Here is a 21,578-nt window from a genome sequence, read left to right as displayed (position 1 = left end):
GTATCTTTTGCTCGTTTCTCCTCCTCTTTTTTCTTTTTTTTAAACTGAGGACCTGATGGCTTTGAACTTTTCTTGTCCATCTTCCATTAGTTTTAATTTTAACAGTGTAACAGACCTACACCTTAGTTCACAGATTCACTTTGTCTAAGGTGCATTTCTGAGATTTCACACAACCCAGGATTCAAATCATGAATACATAATGGGCTTGGATTTACAACATTATAAATGAAATGTGCTCTATTTGGAAGCAGCAGGGCCCCCCTCCCCCCGACGGCTTGTGTGTGAGACTTTAAATCATCAAACTGTAAATTTTGCTCCAGCCAGTCAGAAAATCCCCCGCCGCCCCGCCCTCTCCTCTCTGCGCCGCAAGCAGCAAGCGCACCAGTGTTGCCAACTTAGCGACTTTGTCGCTATATTTAGCGAGTTTTCAGACCCCCTTAGCGACTCTTTTTCTAAAAAGCGACTAGCGACAAATCTGGCGACTTTTTCTGGTATTATTGGAGACTTATTTATGACGACTTTTTGACGTGAAAACGCGTATCGCTCTCACTCTCAACAAGCAGAGGTGCTGCCGTGGGCGCCTCACCCATGCCAAAGCGCTCACGGGTGGAGGATAGTCCTCCCCCAGCTGCTATCAGGGCAGGAGACGTTCACACCTGTGCGTCCAAACTGCAAATGAATCGCGCATGAGTTCTTCTTTTACTGTTAGGCTGTTTTGTGGATCACAAGGTTTAAAACTACTTATAAACACACACTCTCACACACAAAGTAACTCCACCAGAGTGCCAATTTCGGGTCACTTTTGCCAGTCCAGGCCTGGATAAAGGAGCAGGGTTGGAATTGTGACATTAAAAAACAATAATTGCTAAAATAAATTTAATTTGTAGTTCTAAATAAATTCTAACTGCATTTAGGACGTTTTTTACTCACTTTATGTCTCTTCCACAACGTTATTTCTCTCTCCAACAACGTAGGTTACAATTACATTAGCATGACAAATTATGCAAATTAGGTGATGACGTCATTTGGCGACTTCTAGCGACTTTTAGGACAGCCAATAGCGATTTTCCTTACTAAGGAGTTGGCAACACTGAAGCGCACATCGCAAACGAAGGGCGCCCTTACTCCCAGCAAATGGGCGATAGAAAACCGATTGGTGCTTATTAGAGATGGACCGATCCGATATTACGTATCGGTATCGGTCCGATACTGACCCAAATTACTGGATCGGATATCGGCGAGAAATAAAAAATGTAATCCGATCCATTAAATATCAAAAAAGCACCTCACAAAACTTGCTACACAGCGTAACTCAGCTCATAACCGTAGCACGTTGCAGCAGTGTGCATCACGTGATAGAGCGGCTGTGTGTATTTGTAGCCTTGCTAGCAAACCAGCATTTCATCTCGAGGAAGTTTTCCCAGAGAGAAGTAAAGCAAGTGTGTAAGTTCATCTCTGAATGTTTGTAAAGCATTCCCATGTTAAGCTTAACAACAGATATATGGAGCAACTGCCTCTCTTTCTCTCTCTCTCTCTCCTGCTGCTACTTCAATCGTGAAACAGATCAATGATCAGCTGATCGGCTTTTCTGTTGCGAGTCCATCTCTCTTCTTAGTTTTTGGCCCACTTCTCACCAAAAAGAGGAAACCAGCGGCTGAACAACAGCAGCACTATTAAGCTTGATAAGCTGTTGTTAGAATTTATTTAATATTATTTTCTACACCAGGATCTTTTTCTACGTAGCTGACGGCTGGTAACTGTGCAGGGGCGGATCTAGCAAAGTGTAGCCAGGGGGGCCAATAGGGCATGAACAGGCAAAAGGGGGCACAAAGACATACTTTTCTTTCTTATTCTCATTTAAAATGTCGAGCTTTTAATAAATAATTATCTGAATCTTACACCCAAAGTTTTAATCTGATGTAAAATATATAGAAGTCCATTACTGTATATAGTAACTGTTAAGTCTAATATACCCTAGTAAGCTATAGTACTTTTTCCTTTGGGAAGATGCCATCTGTGCAGTCTGCAGTTCTGTTGAAGAAAGATGTTGAATCTATTTAATTATTCTTGAAAAATAATTTATTTCTGTGCATTTTCCCCCCTGCATCAAATTAAATTTGATTACATCAATTAAGCATCATGAGGTGGAGGGTGGTTTGTTTGCTTTTTGCTGGGAGTTTGCAACCCTATTAGTTAGGTTGCTTAATATTTCTGCTAAGTACTCTTTAAAATACCAGAATAGGGAGGATGGAGCAGGTTTAAGTTTATTAGATTGATCAGTGTTGCTGAACTATGAAATATAGTGCAGTGTATTTTTTACATACAGGTATAACAGAATAGCTTTAGTTATTTATTTAAACTTGAGTATAAACTTATACAAAATGCAGCAAGATATTAAAAAAACGTTTTATTGATTAAAAAACACACTATATCGGATTCATATCAGTATCGGCAGATATCCAAATTTATGATATCGGTATCGGTATCGGACATAAAAAAGTGGTATCGTGCCATCTCTAGTGCTTATGCCATTCCCAATATGCGCTGGCTGACGTCGGGGCAGCACGAGTACGAGAATCTTTTTAAAAAATTTATTTTATTTTTTTTGCCAATGCCCGTGATGCCGCCCCCCACCACGATGCCGCCCCGGGCAACCGCCCGTGTCGCCCATATCTAAAACCGCTACTGCGTGTTGCTGTATGCTGCATCATGCTTTAGGCTGAGTGCTTCTTATTTGTCAAAGTCAAGTTATACAGACATTAAAGAATAAAATCAGTATAAACAAAACAGCAGAAGACGAAACAAACGACGAGGAAATGTAGCTGTTGCTTGGTCACTGGTGAAAGTTCCAGGCTCTTGTTGCCTAGGTAACCCTCAGTTCAGCTTAATTCAGTTTTATTTATATATTACTAAATCACAACAACAGTTGCTTCAAGGTATTCAAGTTGCTTTATATTGTAAAGACCCTACAATAATACAAAGAAAACAGAAAACCCCAACAATCCCATTACCCCTATGAGCAAGCGCTTTAGCGACAGTAGGAAGGACAACCTCCCTTTTAACAGATAGAAACCTCCAGCTGAACCAGGCTCCGGGAGGGGTGGCTAAAAAAAAGAGGGATGTAGTCTTAATCTAATCTTGTAAGTATTTATTTACCTTAAACAGTTCAAACAAAACATGTACTCCTTCAATCAGAAAACCATAGTCTGCAAGCAGCTAGCTGTAGCCAATTTCCTGAAACAGAATAAGCCTAACTTAGCATTACACAGGATTATATATTGAGTTGTGCTTCTATCTGTTCGGTTAAAACTGTTGGGGAGAGGCCGTGGTTTAGACTTGGCATTCCCTCGTTGGTGGACAGGATGATCATAACCTCTTGGCAGTCCTCTTCCCCTCCGGAGGCCATAGCACTCGTCTTTCCACTGTACAGACGAGGTCACATCTAGGTTAGCAACCTGTCTCTCCTATTTTTATATAATGACTTTTACCCTGGTTACGTGTCTCTGTGCTGGCTTACGCTCTGGTCTGCACAGACGACTTCTAAATGTACTCGGGCATAGTGCAGCCAAATATATTTATGCTAGCCTTTACACTCCTAACCTAGACAGAATCATAAGATGCATGATCCTCAGTTAGATTTCCCACATAGATCTCTATGTGTACCTGCAGAATTAAACTGAGAGCAATGGTAACAATGGCCTGCACACCCACTCCGGGCTTCATCACTACTCACCAAGCTGCAGGAAAAATCTGAAAGATGTGCATAAAACAAAATGTATAAAAATGCTCGACCTCACATACCAGGACATATCTACTGGAGGCCAAGGTAATGCTATCCAGAGTAAGCATCTGGTTAGATGCAGCGTTTCTAAGAATTTTAGGGCCAAGTACAATTACCTCAGTTTTATCTTTGTCTCTTTAGGTCTTTATGTCTTTAAAACATTCCTGCAGTTCAAATAGTTGTTGTGTGTTATCTGGCTTGATGGATAGGTAAAGTTGGGTGTTATCTGCTATGCCTTTTAAGGGAAGCAGGTATAATGCAAACAGAATTGGTCCTTCCACAGAACCCTGTGGTACTCCATAATTAACCTTAGTGTATGAATTTTTTGTATTTTTTTTTTTTTGTATTTGTAACCTTCACTAAAGCCATTTCTGTATTGTGATGAGCTCTGAAACCTAATTGAAACTCTTCAAATAAACCACTTTTGTTGAATTTGTTCACACTGTTGCAGTCTGGATACCTGTACACCTTTGAGGTTTTATTGCTTGCATGGCATGATCACCTTAAAGTAAACATGGACATGCTAACTTCAGGGTCAGACAAACACATGGTGTCTGTGGTCCTCTGACTCCCCTTTAGCTCCCTTACCAGTGCATGTGTCTGCATCAGGTGTGTTCTCAGGTTCGGACAGCCCCCGTCTGGCTGAGTTCCTGAAGGCAGCCACTCTACTCCGAGAACAGTTCCGTTTCGCTCACAGCACCGACCTGCAGCTCGCCGAAGAGCATGGGGCCAACTCAGAGTGAGTTCACACCTAAGTGATATCACCGTAGTGATGTCACAGTTTAAAGGTGTTATTCTCACTTCTGTGCGTGTATGTGTCTCTCTCTCTCCAGATGTGTGCTGCTGTTCAGACCTCCCAGACTCGCCAATGCTTTTGAGGACAGCATTGTCATCTTCAGAGACTACCTGACCATCGGCTCACTGCGGCGCTTCATCAGAGATCACATGTGAGTCTTTAAGAGATAAGAGAGAACTCTTTATTGTCACAGTCATATATAGTACAATGAAATTGGAAAACTGTCCTACGTCATTAGAGGAACCACAGCCTCATTCTATCTGTATGTCCACCTATGTGCAGCTACGGTCTGTGTCCTCACATGACAATAGAGAATAGAGACCGTCTGAGAGTCCGGGACCTGCTGACGGCGTACTACGATCTTGACTACCATCACAACATCCCCGGCTCCAACTACTGGAGGAACAGGTAACGCAAGCACACAGAGGGGATGTGTTCCAGATGTACAGCTTGATTGACTAAAGTGTTTGTGTAATCCTCTCCCCTGTGTGTTTTCTTCTCAGGGCAATGAAGGTGGCGTCTAAGTATGTTGGGCGGGGTCTAACCTTCTCTATAGCCAATAAGAAGGACTTCCTGTTGGAGCTGGAGGAAGACTTTGGAATGGGGACGTCAGATGGAGGGGAGCTGCCCTTTATCACCATCCGGACCCGACTGGGTCACAAGTACACCATGAGGGAGGAGTTCACGTGCGTAGCCAAGTCATACCACTATGTCACCTGTTATGCAGGTGAGGGGGTGGGGTCACAATAAACCAGAACTATCTGATCCAAGTCTGTTTCAAACTTTTGGGGGGGCTGACCCGCATTTCTCAGCTTTCTGACCTCATTCACAATGAAAGCACCAACAAGTAACTGTGTGTGTTTGTTTGTTTTAGGAGGGATGGTGCGTCTCTGCAGAGGTTCCTGGAAGATTACTTTGCAGGTCGACTCAAACGTTACATCAAATCAGAACCGATACCTGAAAAGAACTCTGGGGCTGTCAAAGTGAGTAAAACAAACACGCCAAAGCCGTTTGTGAGTATCAATGACGTTGTAGACCTCTTTGTAACCTCTGACCTGTGTGCCTCAGGTGGTGGTAGCAGAGTCCTTTGATCAGGTGGTGAATGACCCGGATAAAGATGTTCTGATCCAGTTTTTTTCTCCGTTGTGTCCTCACTGTAAGAAGTTGGAGCCGGTCTATGGAGAGCTCGCTGAAACGGTACGCTCACTCATATACTGAGAATATAATGTCCACTCACACTCTGTCGCTTTAGCAGTAACTGGGTGTTCGCTGTTTGGCTAGCTTCACTCAAACAGGAAAATCCAACTGTAGCCGTAATGTGCGGATTTGTAAAGCACTTTATAAATAAGCACTGTGTGGTGAAGACCCTGTTTTAGTCACCAGACCAACAAGCTTGAGTCCACACTCTAGCTTCTCTGCACCAGGTGTACCATCCTGTGCAATCAGCTGGCAAAGCAGATGTTTGCGAGGTGTGATCAATGCTATTTTACACAATAAAATATTCTCTCTTTCGCCAAACACAACCAGATTACTACAACACAGGTTACTTTCTGCATGCGTATCACACCAAAAACGTAACTGTTTCCTATCGAAGATAATTGCAAATCCCATCATCCATCAGCATTTCTGCAGGAAAAAATCTAATCTCCACGTTACAGTCTCCTTCACTCACATTTGGGCTCCTTCCTCACTTCTAATATGAAGTAATCCAGTCAGTGAGATGATGTAAGGATAAAAGAAAAGATCTCCAAAAAGTATGACATCTCTTTCTCAGAGCGTCTGCTTTTCTTTCTTTTTTTTGCTTTGTACACTTGAACCTACTTGCCCTGCAGACTTGCCGATGGCATTCCCGATTGTGCTTCAGTAAGAAACTGCATTCTGTTTGTGGTGTGGTGTGCATTAGGGCTGCCACGATTAGTCGAATAGTCATGATTACGTCGACTATCAAAATTGTCGACAACGAATTTAATAGTCGACGCGTCGTTTGAAGCTTTGTAAGATCCCAAAAGACGCAGGAATAAGTAGTAGGATTTAAGAGTGTAATAACAGACTGAAACAGAAGATGGCAGCACTGCATGTACAAGGATGCCAGCTGCCGTTAAACCCCAAAGAAGAAGAAGAAGCAGTGTCCGGTATCGTAGCTGTGTCCAAATTCAGGAACCGCATCCTCCTGTGCCCGCTTTTGTAGGCCGATTACGTTACAGCGACACGACGAAGACTGTCCACATTCGAAGACTCCGACAAATTCGGCCGACAAATGCGCCCTTCGTTTCCCCAGATTTGAAGGATGGGTCGGGTGTACACTTCGTGCCCCAACCTATCCCAGAATTCATAGCGTGGCCCTGCTCAGTTTCCAACAATGGCGGCAGCTAGTTAGTTTTAATATTACTCTTATTATTCTTTCTGGGTCACAAAATAAACGTTTAACATATTTTATGAGTCCCGGCAAATCGTTTTCAAACCCGCCGCCGTCTTTCGCTACTCAGGTTAAACATGATACATAAGTCACTTAGATAACTTAAAATTGTTATTGTTTGGCTTTATTCAGTGTTTTATTTGTTCCTGAGTAAATCGGTTTGGCTGAGATTAAAGTTATAGTTTTTACACAGCTGAATAAACGTCAATCAGACAACTGATTATCAGAAGTGTGAGATGCTCAAGAATATACTCCGGTGTCCTGTTATATTTTAGATAGCAAGGAGCAGACTGAGGCACAAAGGCTGAGTTTATTAAATTTAAATGAAATTTGCAGATTGTTTCAGTGGAGTTTAATAAACCATCTTGTCTTTATTTTTAGTTAGCACATACCTTAAACACTTAAAGCTGTAAGCTAATGATAGTTATATAAGAGCAGATGCATGCTGGTGCAATAAGCTGTACGTTTTATGTCCAATGGATACATAATATGATTAGTCGACTAATCGCAAAAATAATCGGTGACTAGTAAAATAATCGTTTGTGGCAGCCCTAGTGTGCATATACTGCGCTGTTATGTTCTAAATTATCTCAATTTGCTTGGGAAGAGAAAGATTATTTTATTGGGTTACATAACTAGCTGATGATAAAATGCTAACTAATTGAAAAAGAAGTGTATATATTTAATTTGATTGTATCAAAATAATATCATATAATACATTATGTCAAATAGAGAAATTTCAAAAATCTTTTTTTGATGAAGTGTAAATGAAGAACGTCTGCTCTGGCTCAAACTCCCATCCTCAGCCCTGCAGTAATGATCTTTTATTTGACTACAGTCCCCTAGAGATTTATTTGTCAGTCACATTTTATCTCTGGCTCATGTTACAGCAGCTTTCATGTCAAAATGTGTGCAAACAATGATGTTGCTAGGCAACCCACCATGCTACACTTGTGGTTTTACATTAATTTCTATGAGTTAAAATACCCTTCTTGGTGGTTCTAGGTAAAAGTGGTCATATTAAAATTCAATATTTGATGAAATACCAGTCAGAAAAAGTCATGAAATCTGAGATGTCTGTGAAGGTTCTCAGTCATCCAAGTCAGTCTAAGGAGCTTGGAAAGAAAAGCGGCTTGAAGACGTTTCGCCTCTCATCCGAGAAGCTTCTTCAGTTTTAGGGTAAAATGGTGGAGAGTCCCAGTTTTTTCTTTCCAAGCTCCTTAGAAATCTGAGATGATGGTGTTTTAGATTTATCAGAATCAGAATACTTGAATAATCCCTGAGGAAATTATGTAAATTATTTAACAGAGTTACAGTTGACATTTAAAATGAGCCCCTTGGCGGTTCTACTATTAACTATACATTTAATCTTCAGTATAAGAAAAGTGCAGTTTGAACAGTTTCTCTACACAATAAGGAAATGGTGCTAGAATAAGAATGGGCTGGGTCTTAAACAGGTAGTATATTTGTGTGACATGGCCTTCCTGCTCTCAACACCAGCTGAGCACCACAAATAAGCAGTTGCACAACAAACCACACAAAGCTGCCAGCTCATGCTTCTGTAGCATTGTGTGTGGTATTATGAACTACTCTCACACTGCAGCTGCATTTAGGCTCTGCCCCTTCCTGAGTGTGTAAAACATCTGCAAAAGGTCACATGACATTTTAGAAACTCTGAAACATCTTCCGTCTTCCTCAAATGGGGACTTGTCTCAGACCTGGTGCTGGTTCCTGTTTGCCTATGAGGTCTTGTGTGCTGTAGCTCCACCCACTAAAATGACCTGTTGTACTGAAGGAGATATTACTGGTTTATTTCTGTGTGAAATCATTGTCAAACCTTTGTGTTCTTCAGCTGCGCTCTGACCCCAAAATCGTCATTGCCAAGATGAACGCCTTGACCAATGACGTCCCTCTGGGTTACGACGTCCAAGGGTGAGATTCAGGTTTCCCGTGACATGCTTCAGTCATTGCCAGGTGTGAGTCTGATGTCGCTGTATCTGCCTGCAGGTTTCCCACCATCTACTTTGCTCCAGTAGGCAGGAAGGACGAACCCGTCAGATACCAGGTAAGACACCTGAGTGCATACCTAAGACTTGAGGCTAGATGGACCTCAGCTACAGTTTTAGATGAAGTTGCTTCCTCTCAGTTTATCTATAGTCAATGTTATCTGCAGCAGCCCACTCCCCTGTGCTGTAGTTTTCCCTCACAGCTGTTTGAGCTGCCTTGTCACGGGGTTTTATGGGTAGTTAATTATGCTCTGTGCTCACCTATGTGCACCAGCTCAGGTCCACACCTGTGGAGCAGTCTGCAGCTTCTCTCAGAATATTTCAATGGGATTTAAAAATTACATTTTCTCATTTACATACATCCTGTTTGTCAACACAGAGTCTGCCCATTCATACTTCACATTTAAATAATTTTCTAACCCCCTGGGTCAGTGTGAGCACTGCAAAGTACAGACACTCATTTTTCTCCACAGCCACTCATGGTCAGCTTAGAAGAAACACAGGACATAATTTGGTCCATTAAACTGCACCTGCTTCCACTTGTACAGGCTCTTGACTGATATGGTACAGGTACAACGACATCTGTGCGCAGATCAGAAGAGGCGTTTTCTCAAAGTGCAGAAGTGACTCATTCAACGATTCAGTGCAGAGAGGTCTATTAACACATAGTGAGTGAGAAAGGTGAAGAAGACTCAGTGCATCATGGGAATCCCCCAGCAGCCTACACTTATTGCAGCATAACTAAGGGAGGATTCAGGGCCACCTGATCCAGCCTAATGATATGCTTTAGCAAAAAGGAAAGTTTTAAGCCTAATCTTAAAAGTTGACCAGCCAATAACACCAGTGTGCTTTTTACTGCTCTCATTTATCATCCACAGGGCATACGGGCACAGTACCCTCAGGGTCTGCCGACTGGTGCTAAAGTCCTGATTTTATACTACTTAATGAAATCCTCATCTTATTCCTCAGCTGGTCTATATGAATAAAAGTGTGTATTTATAATAATAACTAATGTGAGCCTGTAAAGGGCTGGATGTTAAAAATCCTTCCTGGTGACAAATATTTGCTTTGATTACACTGTAACTTCAGGCTGTGGTCTTTCCTGGAAAACCCAACGTGTTTATACTGTTTGACTCAACATTTATTGTTCAGAAACAGCACTACAGCTGTTTCTGAGCAATTGGCTCATACAGCACCAAAGAAGGGCCTACAGGGATTATAAATGAAGAATTTTACTTTGAAAGTCTGTTGTCATTTACGTACACACAGCCACATTTCCTGCTCGGACCAGTCTGTTTTTTAATACACACTCATTCATCCAGAGCTGCAAGTGGAGGAAGTGGAGGTAAAGTTCAGTGTTTAATAGTTGGTAGTTTGCTGAAGCTTACACAGACACTGTGGGCACTGCAGTTTGTGAAGGCAAGGCTTCACAGCAGGGGTGAGCAATTCCAGGCCCCGAGGGCCGGTGTCCTGCAGGTTTTAGATCTCACCTTGGGTCAACACACCTGAATCACATGATTAGTTCGTTACCAGGCCTCTGGAGAACTTCAGGACATGTTGAGGAGCTAATTTAGCCATTTAAATCAGCTGTGTTGGTTCAAGGACACATCTAAAACCTGCAGGGACACCGGCCCTCGGGGCCTGGAATTGCCCACCCCTGCTTCACAGTAAGGGTGGGGCTTGAGCCACTGACAGGTTTTACAAGATAAAGTCTTTATGTTAACTTCCTTCTGGGGTCACATGACATCTCCCATGTGCTTTCAGGGCACCCGCGAGCTCAAAGACTTCCTCCGGTTCCTCAAGCGAGAGGCGAGTCACAGCTTGGTGTTGAGTGGCTTCAAAGATGAACTCTGACACCCCCAACGGCGAGGAGGAGAGCCTGAATCTGGAGCGCCAATACTGGACATTACATCAGGACACTCCACTCGTTGCATCAAATCAAATCGCTCACTCATCCCTGAAACACACCGCTATTAATCATGCCATTGTCAGCCTCGTTATTTATTTATTTATTTGTTTGTTTGTTTGTTAACTTCAGTCGACCTCCTTTCGTGCACAAACAGGTTGCAGGTGTTTTTCTTCTGTTTTTTTGGGACAATAAAGTTTTGTATGAATTTCAGAGACTTGGACAGGTTTGTGCTTGTTCAGGCCCACAACTGCTTTAAACCGGTACAGCTTATCGACCTGTCGTCCCAATATGCTTTAGGCGCATGTGATGTCACTGGACACAGGTAAACACACTCATGGGAATATCCACGTGTGTTTTCAGAATGCAAATCAGTCAAAATTGATTCTCAGCTTGTGACAAATAAGTCACAAGAAATGCAGAAAGTGCTACATGAGCACCAGCCCTGAGTCTCCTCAATGAAGGAGACATTCGCAATCAGCCTGTTAGATATAAGCATAATTAAAATCACATATGACTGCTCACATTATTTGCCACATTTTCATGACGGTAATCCCACTTTTTATTGTATTTATGGCTGGTTGGTTCTTGGAACCAACTCTGATGCATTCATGAGTCTAAGGCTACGTTCACACTGCAGGTCTTAATGCTCAATTCCGATTTTTTGATCAAATCCGATTTTTTTTTGTCTGCTCGTTCACACTACAGATAAAATGCGACAGCAAACGCGCTCTAGTGTGAACGCTCAAAGCGGCCCGCATGCGCAAAAGATGTCACACACAACGCGCTCTGTTTAGACCCAGAGCAAACAGTATTGTTTGACTGATGGCCCTTAATATAAATACTTCGGACTTGACGTTTCCCAATTTTTGCTTTAAGTTATTTTGTTATTTACATAATAATGTGGATAACCTAATAATTATCCTTATTGCTGTTTTAGAGAGGAGCGGTGCTTCAGAGGATAGCTGCAGATTTCTGTCAGAATCTGCAAATTATACAGTACAAATAAAATGTCTTCCCAGCAGTTTCACCGGATGGCCAGGAAGCGTTCGCGATGTCTTCTCCGGCGCTGATAATTGGCGTCTGTCTTGTGTCAGTGGCGTAAAAGACGGATTTAATGCGACTTGACCGTTCAAACAGCAGTCGCTTTCTAAAACATCGGATATGTATCGGATTCAGTACCACATACAAAAGTGACCCAGATCGGATTTGAAAATATCGGATTTGTGCCGTTCACACTGTCATACCATAATCGGATATGGGTCGCATAGGGTAAAAAAATCGGATTTGATGCGCTTTCGCCTGCAGTGTGAACGTAGCCTAAATGTTACTTAGTAGAGTAGAAAAGCACTGTAGTCCATTTACCTTTGGTTTCTGCTTTGAGAAGTACTTAATAAAAATGTTTTGGGAATCCCGGTCAAAAACACCCCCTCCTCCCATGCAGTTTCAATAAATAAAACTATTTATTCACCTCATGCTTGCCATGGATCCTAAACTAAGGTATCACACAATATCAAAGGTGGTGGGGCATTCTGTCAGTCATTTTAAGGAAGAAAGGCTTCATTGGTTCATGAATCACCTGATCCAGTCTAGAAATTACCAGAACACTGGAGATGTTACTGCATTAACCTGAGACAGCTGGGTCGGTTCCTGGTCATGAAACCCATGAAAGGGAGACGTGATGCTGCTACAACCCTGCTGGGAGTGAGGAAGACTTCTGATGTGACTGCCCACTGCTCAGAAAACGAGCTGGAAAAAAGTGTAAACCAAAGGATTGGTTTGCATTACCAGGAGTAAGGCTGATTTAATAATAATACATTTTATTTAGTGAAATTGAATGTTATATTTCTTGAAAATATTACCTAGAGGTAGGAGATAATAAAAAGCAAAGATCCCAGGACAGAGCCTTGGGGTACACAGGACTTAACTGGAGTAGATGGTGATCTGTGAATAAGTAATTGAAAAAACCTGTGTACGGCCAGAGAGATATGAGGTAAACCAGGCGAGTGCTATATTTTTGATGCCAATAGATGTTAATCTATGAAGAAGGATGCCGTGGGAGATTGTATCAAAAGTTGCCATAAGGTCAAGGAGAATGAGGATAGTGATGAGTCCAGAATCCGCTGCAAACAAAAGATCATTTGTGATTTTTCCTAGAGCTGTTTCTGTACTATGGAATGAACAGAAGCCAGATTGAAACGGTTCAATTTTTTCAGTTTTATTTATACAGCACCAAATCACAACAACAGTCAATTTTAAGGTAGACCCTACAATAATACATACAGGAAAATCAACAATTAAATGACCCCCTATGAGCAAGTACTTTGGCAACAGTGGGAACACGTGAACACTGTTCCCACTGTTGCCCATTTTGGCCCATTTCTCATGGGGCGCTGCTAGCTTGAGTGACACACATGTCTAAGATGGACTTTATACAGTTTATTCCTCTGCACGACAGACTGCTCTATACAGGCTGTGTGTGAATGTTAGCTATAAAGCACTTAGAAAAATGTGCTTGTGCGAATGGGTGAATGCACAAGTTGTGTAAAGCGCTGTGAGTGCTCAGATGAGTAGAAAAGCACTATATAAGAACCAGTCCATTTAGTAACTCTCTTAGACGCCATCTTTGAACCACTATATTTTTGGAATGCAGGTGTCCCATCAGCATAATTTCTCCAACAGTTGGATGTTCCGTTTTTATCCGAGACACTATCTGATGATTTAAATATACTATTTAGATGTAAAATTTGTATTTTATATAGTATTTAGATTAAATATATTTTGAAATATAAAAAGTTTGAAATATAAAACGCTACAAATATTTTCGTAAATGTTGTAAAAAGTGACTCGAAAAATGTTTTCATAAGGTTTGGAGCTAAATGTGGAAAACTGTTGCCGCTAATTTCAGCATTTTTAGTTTACACACGGCGCACCATAGGTAGGTAGGATGAGGGTTAGAAAAAGCTCTGAGACGCCCATGCTCCTGAGCATAAATTATTTCTTTAAAAAAAGCAAAAATTGCCATTTCAGAAGTTCAGTCCAAAACTCTGAATTCTGATGGTGCTTGTTGTAGAAGCTGCTCTATTTTTTAGCGGAAACAGTTTTTAATACACGGAAATAATATGAAACTAAAGGCTGATTTTAGTCTCCATGAAAGGGCGACCCTTTTGCCTCATTCAGTTTATTGGTGGATCTGCATATCTGTCACGCAATGTTCTCCCTGATTAGTCGGACCCGGGATGTTTGCCCGCCCCTGTGGGTGGAGCCTTCCTCTCTCCTCGTGCCACCCAGAAGCTTCCAGGCTGTTGTCCGGCACGCGCTGTGAAAATGATCGGCCAGCAGGTTTTAGTGCTCAGTGAGTATTCTTATTTTCCTCCAAAGCTTTTACAAAACCACCGACAACCGTACGCAGGCCGTTCGGAACTGCCTTCGATCCGCTAACGACCCGGAGACGCACAAAGCGGGGCGCGGCCGGCGTTAGCATGTTAGCTCGGTTAGCAGATGGATGATAGGCTAACTTAAGCTAACCCGTTACTCAGCATGAACACGGAGCTAGCAGGCTAACGGTTCCTTTGAGGCTAAAATCAGGCGTTCATGTGATGGAGTGAAGGTGGAATCCTCCACCTGTGTTAGTGTGAACTCACTTATTGATTATGTCATTAGGAACATGTCATTGTGTTTCTGATCATTGTGATTGATCCAGAGAGAAGAGTCATCGTTTGCCTATTGAAAACGGATCATCACTGTGCGAATAAGAATAAAGAGTAAAAGCACTGCGTGTATGCGGGCAGTAACTTCCTGTGTGTGTTTGTGTCTCTGCAGACCAGAACGTGAAGAGGGAGTCTGGACGTAAAGTCCAGACTGGGAACATCAATGCAGCAAAGGTGCGTTTGTTCTACAAGGCTCCGCTCACTTCCTTCTGTGCCCTTTAGGTCACAAACTGAATAACCTGCTTTGTGATCCACATGATGTGTTGGTGCTGTGCACAGCGGTCCCCACACCACTGCTGACATATATCTTGCCTATCAAATTTGTTACCATGGTAACTGACATGTCCAATATGGCAGGTGCTCCAGCTGTTGGTTGTAGTCAGTCTTGGCCTGCTCCTCTTCTTGTAGGAGCTGGGTAAAAAAAATTGAATCATGACCGGATTGGTCTCATAGCACAATGAGCTTCACACTGTCCTTAAACTTATTGGTTAGTTACTTAATAAGCAGCTGTGTCCAAGTGCACTCACAGAAGGCAAACAAACATTATGTTCTGTGTCTGAGCAAAAAACCTCAGGTCTGGCTAATCGAGGAAATCCACCAGTGACAGTAGCCTGGGTTAGCAGGGCCTCCTCTGCTCCTCTACTCTACTTATGCTTTTAGCTTGGTTCTATGTAGAACCCATAGTACCTGTGCAGTGTGCCCCCATCCTTTCACCCTGTCATAGCTTGGATAGAGTTTTTTGTGTTGTTTTTTTAACTAAAATAAAAGCATTGTGTTTGGACAGCTGTTTAAACTATTTGATTGTATACATTTCTAAGATTTAATCTCCTGAATATTTAATATTACTAATTAATAGGATGAACGTGTTTATTTGTCACTGAGCAATTAATAGAATACTCAGTCATTGAATTTATACATATATTTCCTCATAACTGAAGAAGAGTAAAATTTGGACAAGATAAAAAGGGTGTTTAAATTTGTGTGCTTTGTTAGCTTTCTGTTTAGAAGCTGCAGAAAACATCTGCCAAAGGATGTGTAGCGCATTCACATGCGGTATTAATTTTTTTTTAATATAAAACATTGTCCTAAATGCAAAAACAAATTGGTTAAAAATGCACTTATCTGTAAGGTAAATGTTACTGTCTGAAGAAGATTTCTGACAGTCCTACACTATATGAATGTGTTAGTTGTGTGCGTGTGTGCGTACATAACAACCCTACAGACCAGCAGAGAGTTTGTGCAGAACTCAGATTTAGATTTTAGTATGTTACACACAGCCTGTGCACACTGATGACTTACCTAAGAAACACCTGCAGAGTGCAGTTTAGAGTGCTAACAGTGACATAATCGTGTTCACTGATTGGCTGATAGTTCAGTCTGAAACAATGTGTACACGGGTTTCATTCTGCTAACAGCGTCAGACACTAACGGGGAGCTGTGTGTTTCCTCTGAATGCCGGACTGGCTGTGGCACAGAAAGCAAAAAGGTGATGCTCAGAGACTGAGTCGGCACATAACTAGACCGGTTCAGGCTGGTCCAGGTGCTGCTCAAGGACCAGGAGTACCATCACAAACATCTCAGCAAAGAGCCCGCTCCTGTCTGCTCCATTATTGATCATTGTCACACACACACAACCTGCTGAAGCTCCAGCTTTTATTGACTTTTAGTTATCGTGGCAGAATATTGGCATCCTGGTCTCTCAGTGCTCTACATAGATTCACTGCAGGAGGATAAATGAACTCAAATTGTGTGTGACAGATAAAATCTGATCATATTAACACAGACCAGTGTGATCAGCATGACTAAATAATAATCAATAAGCAGTTGTACACCTGGCTCTTTGAAACATGTTACAGATGTGATGCTAACTCTGAGATCCCCAGTGGGTCGTGAGCACAGACTCGCCAGAACCTTACAGGTGATAGGAACTATTGATCTGACCCGCTGGGATTGATTGAGTGATCGATTGACCCCTTGATCTCTTTGTGCGTTTCAGACCATCGCTGATGTCATCAGGACCTGCCTTGGCCCAAGGGCCATGATGAAGGTCAGAACCTCTGCACATGCACAGCACAGCAAGAGAAATGTTGTCGGCATGCTAACATGTGCCCCTGTGTGTGTTTGTGTATATGTAGATGCTGCTCGATCCCACTGGAGGAATCGTGATGACCAATGATGGAAATGCCATCCTCAGAGAGGTCAGTCACTCACATGCTTACACTCATTCAACATCTAATCAGGCGTGTGATTCCTCACCTGCTGCATTTCCTTGGCAACAGATCCAGGTGCAGCACCCAGCAGCGAAGTCGATGATTGAGATCAGCCGTACACAGGATGAGGAGGTGGGAGATGGAACCACCTCGGTCATCATACTGGGTGAGGAAGAGGACGAGAAACGTGGCACACAATCACACGATCTCTCAGTTGATCTAAAACCTGTCTTTGTCCCCCCCCCCTCTCTCTCCCTGTCACCTGTGTGACCTTCAGCCGGTGAGATGCTGGCAGTGGCTGAGCAGTTTCTGGAGCAGCAGATGCATCCGACTGTGATCATCAGTGCTTACCGCCGGGCGCTGGAGGACATGTTGGACACGCTGAAGGAGATCAGGTAACGGCTGTTCCAGCTGCGATGATGTTGCCATGTCCTATGCTATGTGTAACTCTGCCTCCTCCCCTCCTAGCACCCCTGTGGACACGTCAGACCGCTCCATGATGCTGAAGATTGTTCACTCAGCCATTAACACCAAAGCTCTGAGCCGCTGGTCTGAGCTGGCCTGTAACATTGCGCTGGACGCCGTGCGCACTGTGGAACTGGAGGAGAGCGGTCGCAAAGAGATTGACATCAAGAAGTACGCCAAGGTGGAGAAGGTATGAATCACTGTGGGCCAGTCGCTTTAAACTAGGGTTGGCTCGCCTGTCTTCAGGCTGTTTGTTAATAAAGTTTTATCTGTCCTGTTTCCAATGATGGTGTTCTGCATACAGGTTCCTGGTGGAATCATCGAGGACTCATGCGTGCTGAGAGGAGTCATGATCAACAAAGATGTGACGCACCCAAGGATGAAAAGGATGATCAAGAACCCACGAATTGTCTTGCTCGACTGCTCGCTTGAGTACAAGAAAGGAGAGAGTCAGGTGATCCACCCACCACACACATACACACACAGACAGACAGAGGTAGTTACACTTGTTTGCGTGTGTGTGTGTTACTTGTGTTAATGTTTGTCTGTGGCTCCGCCCCCTGCAGACAGATATCGAGATCAGTAAGGAGGAAGACTTTGCCCGGATCCTGCAGATGGAGGAAGAGTACATCCAGCAGATCTGTGAGGACATCATCCGCCTCAAACCAGACTTGCTCTTCACCGAGAAGGGGATCTCAGGTACATGTCAGCTGCAGCTCAGCAGAGAGAGCGGAGGTTGGAGCTGGTGCAGAGCACCAAGATGGTGAACAAACATGAAGGGAAAGTCCTCTGAGGTCACGTTTAAGCAGAAATTCCTGAAACAAACTTAATGCCTGAAACAAAATAACAGCGTAGCATTTACTTCCCGTTTCCTGTCAGATCTCGCTCAACATTACCTGGTGAAAGCTAACATCACCGCCATCCGTCGCGTCAGGAAGACCGACAATAACCGCATTGCCAGGTACGCAGCAGCCAATCAGCGTTCTGCTCCTCAGACAGGAAGTTTTAGCGAGCTGTAAATAACTGTTTCTCTCTCAGGGCGTGCGGCGCCCGGATTGTGAGTCGGACGGACGAGCTGCGTGAGGAGGACGTGGGCGTTGGAGCTGGGCTGTTTGAGGTGAAGAAGATCGGAGATGAGTACTTTACCTTCATCACTGAGTGCAAAGACCCCAAAGCCTGCACCATCTTGCTGAGGGGAGCAAGCAAGGAGATCTTGGCGGTGAGCGGTGGTCGATCAATCAATCAGTCAGTGAGGTGATTGGTAAATCCAAGGATTGGTTAACACTGTCTCTGTCCACAGGAAGTGGAGAGGAACCTGCAGGACGCCATGCAGGTGTGCCGTAATGTGTTGCTCGACCCCTTCCTGTTGCCAGGTGGTGGTGCAGTGGAGATGGCGGTGTCGAAGCACCTGACGGAGCGTTCCCGTGCTCTCACCGGTGTCGAACAGTGGCCATACCGTGCTGTAGCTCAGGCGCTCGAGGTTATCCCCCGAACATTGATCCAGAACTGTGGTGCCTCCACCATCCGCGTTCTGACATCACTGAGGGTAAGCAAATGAGGTAACAGCAATAAAACTTTATTTAACGTGTGTGTTGTTGAGAAGTCAGTTGTTTGTATTTGTGTGTGTGTGTGTGTGTGTGTGTTCAGGCCAAACACACTCAGGATAACAGTGCGTGTTGGGGTGTGGACGGTGAGAGTGGCTGTCTGTCCGACATGTCAGCTCTCGGGATCTGGGAGCCACTCGCTGTCAAAGCTCAGACCTACAAGACCGCCGTCGAGGTTAGAACTTCTCACACAGCAGTACATCCTGATGTGTGATTGATATCAATGATTACTGATCAGTAGTGTGATTGATACTGATGATACTGCTGTGTTTGTAGACGGCCATCTTGTTGCTGCGTATTGATGACATCGTCTCTGGTCACAAGAAGAAGAACAAAGAGGAGCAGATGGGAGGACAGGGAGCTGAGTAGACCCACATCTGTCCGCATCATTCTAGATCCACGTCAGTCTCTCTTCCTCTGTGTGTGTGTGTGTGTGTGTTTGTGTGTATGGATGGGGACTAGTTGACTCAGTGAATTGTAACAACAGTTAATAAAGTTACCTTTGAAACCTGCGTGATGTACTTTTATGATTTTTATGAGACTGTAAACCTGGTTTAGGTTTATTTTTCATTCTGAAGAAGCTTACAATTATCTCTGCCTTTACATGCCTAGCTGTGAAATAATTTTCTCATACTCAGGGGCTTCGGTTTTCACACTTTAACACCATCCCTACCTGACGTTTCGAGAAACAGTTGAACCTAGGTGCAACATCTTTAGCTTGCTACTGAAAAGCTGAAGGTAATATTTTTATTTGAATCAGCTTTTTAAGAAGTGTCCATTTAAAGAAAAAAAAAAAAAGATTGTGTGAGATTTAAATTTTAATATTTAATCATTTCATTATCACTTGCCTGAGTTTATAAACTTTTGTAACGTTTAAGTTTTTTATGCCATTTTGTTCCTACCTATTGTTTAGAGTGGGATTGTTTATGGTGTGTAACATGCTCTGTGCCATGTGTGTTGAGGAATCGAAAAAATGAAAAGTTGAATGCACACTGTCGAATCGGTATTTATTATACAAGAGAACTTTTAACATAAGCTAGCCTGCCATACATCCAGGGACTGAAAAACACAAAAAGGCACCGTGGCTGAGATTTGACGTGGCTAGGAAGGAAAGCTTAATTACATGGAAGGCAATAAGGAATAGGAATGAATAAAGTTAATTCAGATATGGGCTGACAGTTGAAGTTGAAACAAACACACAGAAGACTTCTGCATCAAAGTTTTTTACTCCATCTCCATTAACTTTTTCAAAGACTGTTTTGTAATGCGTTCTGCCTTTCAGTTAAAAATTTATATTTCATTTATTGCTTTTAAAACAAGAGGACGTAAGGACTCCATTAAGTGGAAGGCTGTTTTTCTGTTTAAGGACCAACAAAAAAAACTTGTGTGTGACAAGGCAGATAAAGATGGACATTTGGTTCCCTGTGTTTTTAATATTTTTAACATCCATTCTAATTAACATTTATTTATGGGTACAACAATGAACAAAAAAATATTTTTTTGCATCAGACATCAATTGTAATAAGGGAACTGTAGACAGAATTCACCACTGATTATGCGATGATACGAGGTGATTTTTAATTAGCTTGGTGACTCTAAGGTGCTGCCAAGTCCATTTCTAAATTGACTGAAGTTGTCGCCGCACTCTGAAATGCCTTCATCCAACATCAATCTCGTGGTCACATGAACTCCTTCAATGCATGAGAACATTGCACGGATGTCTCCTAAGGCATGCATTTCTCCAGTTGTGTTGTCTTTCAGAGCTGAAATCCAAGCTGAAGCTCCTCCTGTCAAAGGTGGGAGTTTGGCAATTAGTCCTTTCATGTCGCAGTGGCTAAAAGGATTATACACAAACTGGCCAGTGGGTGCAATTCTCAATGGCATCTGTATTTTGGGAAGAAAGCTCCAAGCTTGTTGTTCAATCTGTGTCTGAGATCTTGTATAATATTTTCATGGTAAGGCAGCGCCCTCCTCTTCATCCTCTTCTGATGATAGAGATTCAGAATAACAGTACTCTCTTTCAGAGTCCTCTCTCAATCAGCAGTTTTGTCCTCGTTTAGAAGTTTTCCTTTCAAGGTTCCAGAAAATCTCCCACTCACTTACATTCCCACAGACATAAGGTGGTTCTTCTTCTTGCTTCTTCTATCTTTTCTGGTTTGTTTTGAAATCTCATGTTGCTTTAGCCAGTTGTACATTTTTTTCTTTTCCTGGGATTCTTTGTTGCCTCAATGTAGTTGCTATGTGGTTGCTCAAAAGTTTTACCTTGATATGGTGGAGGTGAGCTTGCCGACAAAGATGGATATAAAAGTGGAGTCATAGGTGCAGCCTCTGCAGCTGCTGGTCTAGTCTCAGTTGCTTTGAGATTCTGGCTTTGTGTTGCATAATTCTGCCTCTTCCCTTTAATGTTTCCATTGTTTAATTTCCACAGTTTAACTCTTAAACGAAATAAAGAATAAAGAAAGCACCCTGCACCCAGATTGTACTTTCTTATGTATGATTGTGCTCTATGTTCAAATAAAGAAAGTTTGAAAAGAGGGGGGGGGGGGGGGGGGGGGGGGGGGGTTAGCAAACATGTTCATTAAATTATGAAACAGCAAAATGGCGTAAGTTACAATCATCTTATATAATTCATATATAAAAAGTGAACCACGGTCGTAGTGCAGAAAACCTGGAGTTAACTCTGC

General features: G+C 42.8%; 2 protein-coding genes across 2 annotated transcripts in view; both read left to right on the top strand.

Moving 5' to 3' along the window:
• The window catches only part of LOC146493594 (protein disulfide-isomerase A3-like), a 12,856-nt gene extending 1,738 nt beyond the window's left edge, over positions 1 to 11,118 (top strand). Inside the window, exons 5-13 of the mRNA XM_085148832.1 lie at positions 4,391 to 4,520; positions 4,615 to 4,728; positions 4,860 to 4,985; positions 5,081 to 5,263; positions 5,452 to 5,560; positions 5,646 to 5,774; positions 8,846 to 8,925; positions 9,001 to 9,058; positions 10,764 to 11,118. Of these exons, the coding sequence (XP_085004958.1) occupies positions 4,391 to 4,520; positions 4,615 to 4,728; positions 4,860 to 4,985; positions 5,081 to 5,263; positions 5,452 to 5,560; positions 5,646 to 5,774; positions 8,846 to 8,925; positions 9,001 to 9,058; positions 10,764 to 10,853 (1,019 nt within the window). The 3' untranslated portion in view covers positions 10,854 to 11,118. The remainder of the gene's footprint in view (positions 1 to 4,390; positions 4,521 to 4,614; positions 4,729 to 4,859; positions 4,986 to 5,080; positions 5,264 to 5,451; positions 5,561 to 5,645; positions 5,775 to 8,845; positions 8,926 to 9,000; positions 9,059 to 10,763) is intronic.
• A 3,009-nt stretch (positions 11,119 to 14,127) lies between these two features.
• On the top strand, positions 14,128 to 19,406 carry cct3 (chaperonin containing TCP1, subunit 3 (gamma)). Its single transcript, XM_085148830.1, has 14 exons — positions 14,128 to 14,260; positions 14,728 to 14,789; positions 16,612 to 16,662; positions 16,751 to 16,813; positions 16,895 to 16,991; positions 17,103 to 17,220; positions 17,294 to 17,480; positions 17,595 to 17,744; positions 17,857 to 17,989; positions 18,170 to 18,251; positions 18,329 to 18,509; positions 18,591 to 18,836; positions 18,938 to 19,069; positions 19,171 to 19,406. Exons 1-14 carry the CDS (start codon positions 14,233 to 14,235, stop codon positions 19,261 to 19,263), a joined length of 1,623 nt encoding a protein of 540 aa, XP_085004956.1. The 5' UTR covers positions 14,128 to 14,232; the 3' UTR covers positions 19,264 to 19,406.
• The last annotated feature ends 2,172 nt before the right edge of the window (positions 19,407 to 21,578 follow it).

This window comes from Neolamprologus multifasciatus, chromosome 22, assembly GCF_963576455.1.
Source record: "Neolamprologus multifasciatus chromosome 22, fNeoMul1.2, whole genome shotgun sequence".
Taxonomy (NCBI): Eukaryota; Metazoa; Chordata; class Actinopteri; order Cichliformes; family Cichlidae; genus Neolamprologus; species Neolamprologus multifasciatus.
This window is presented reverse-complemented; position numbering and strand designations above follow the sequence as displayed.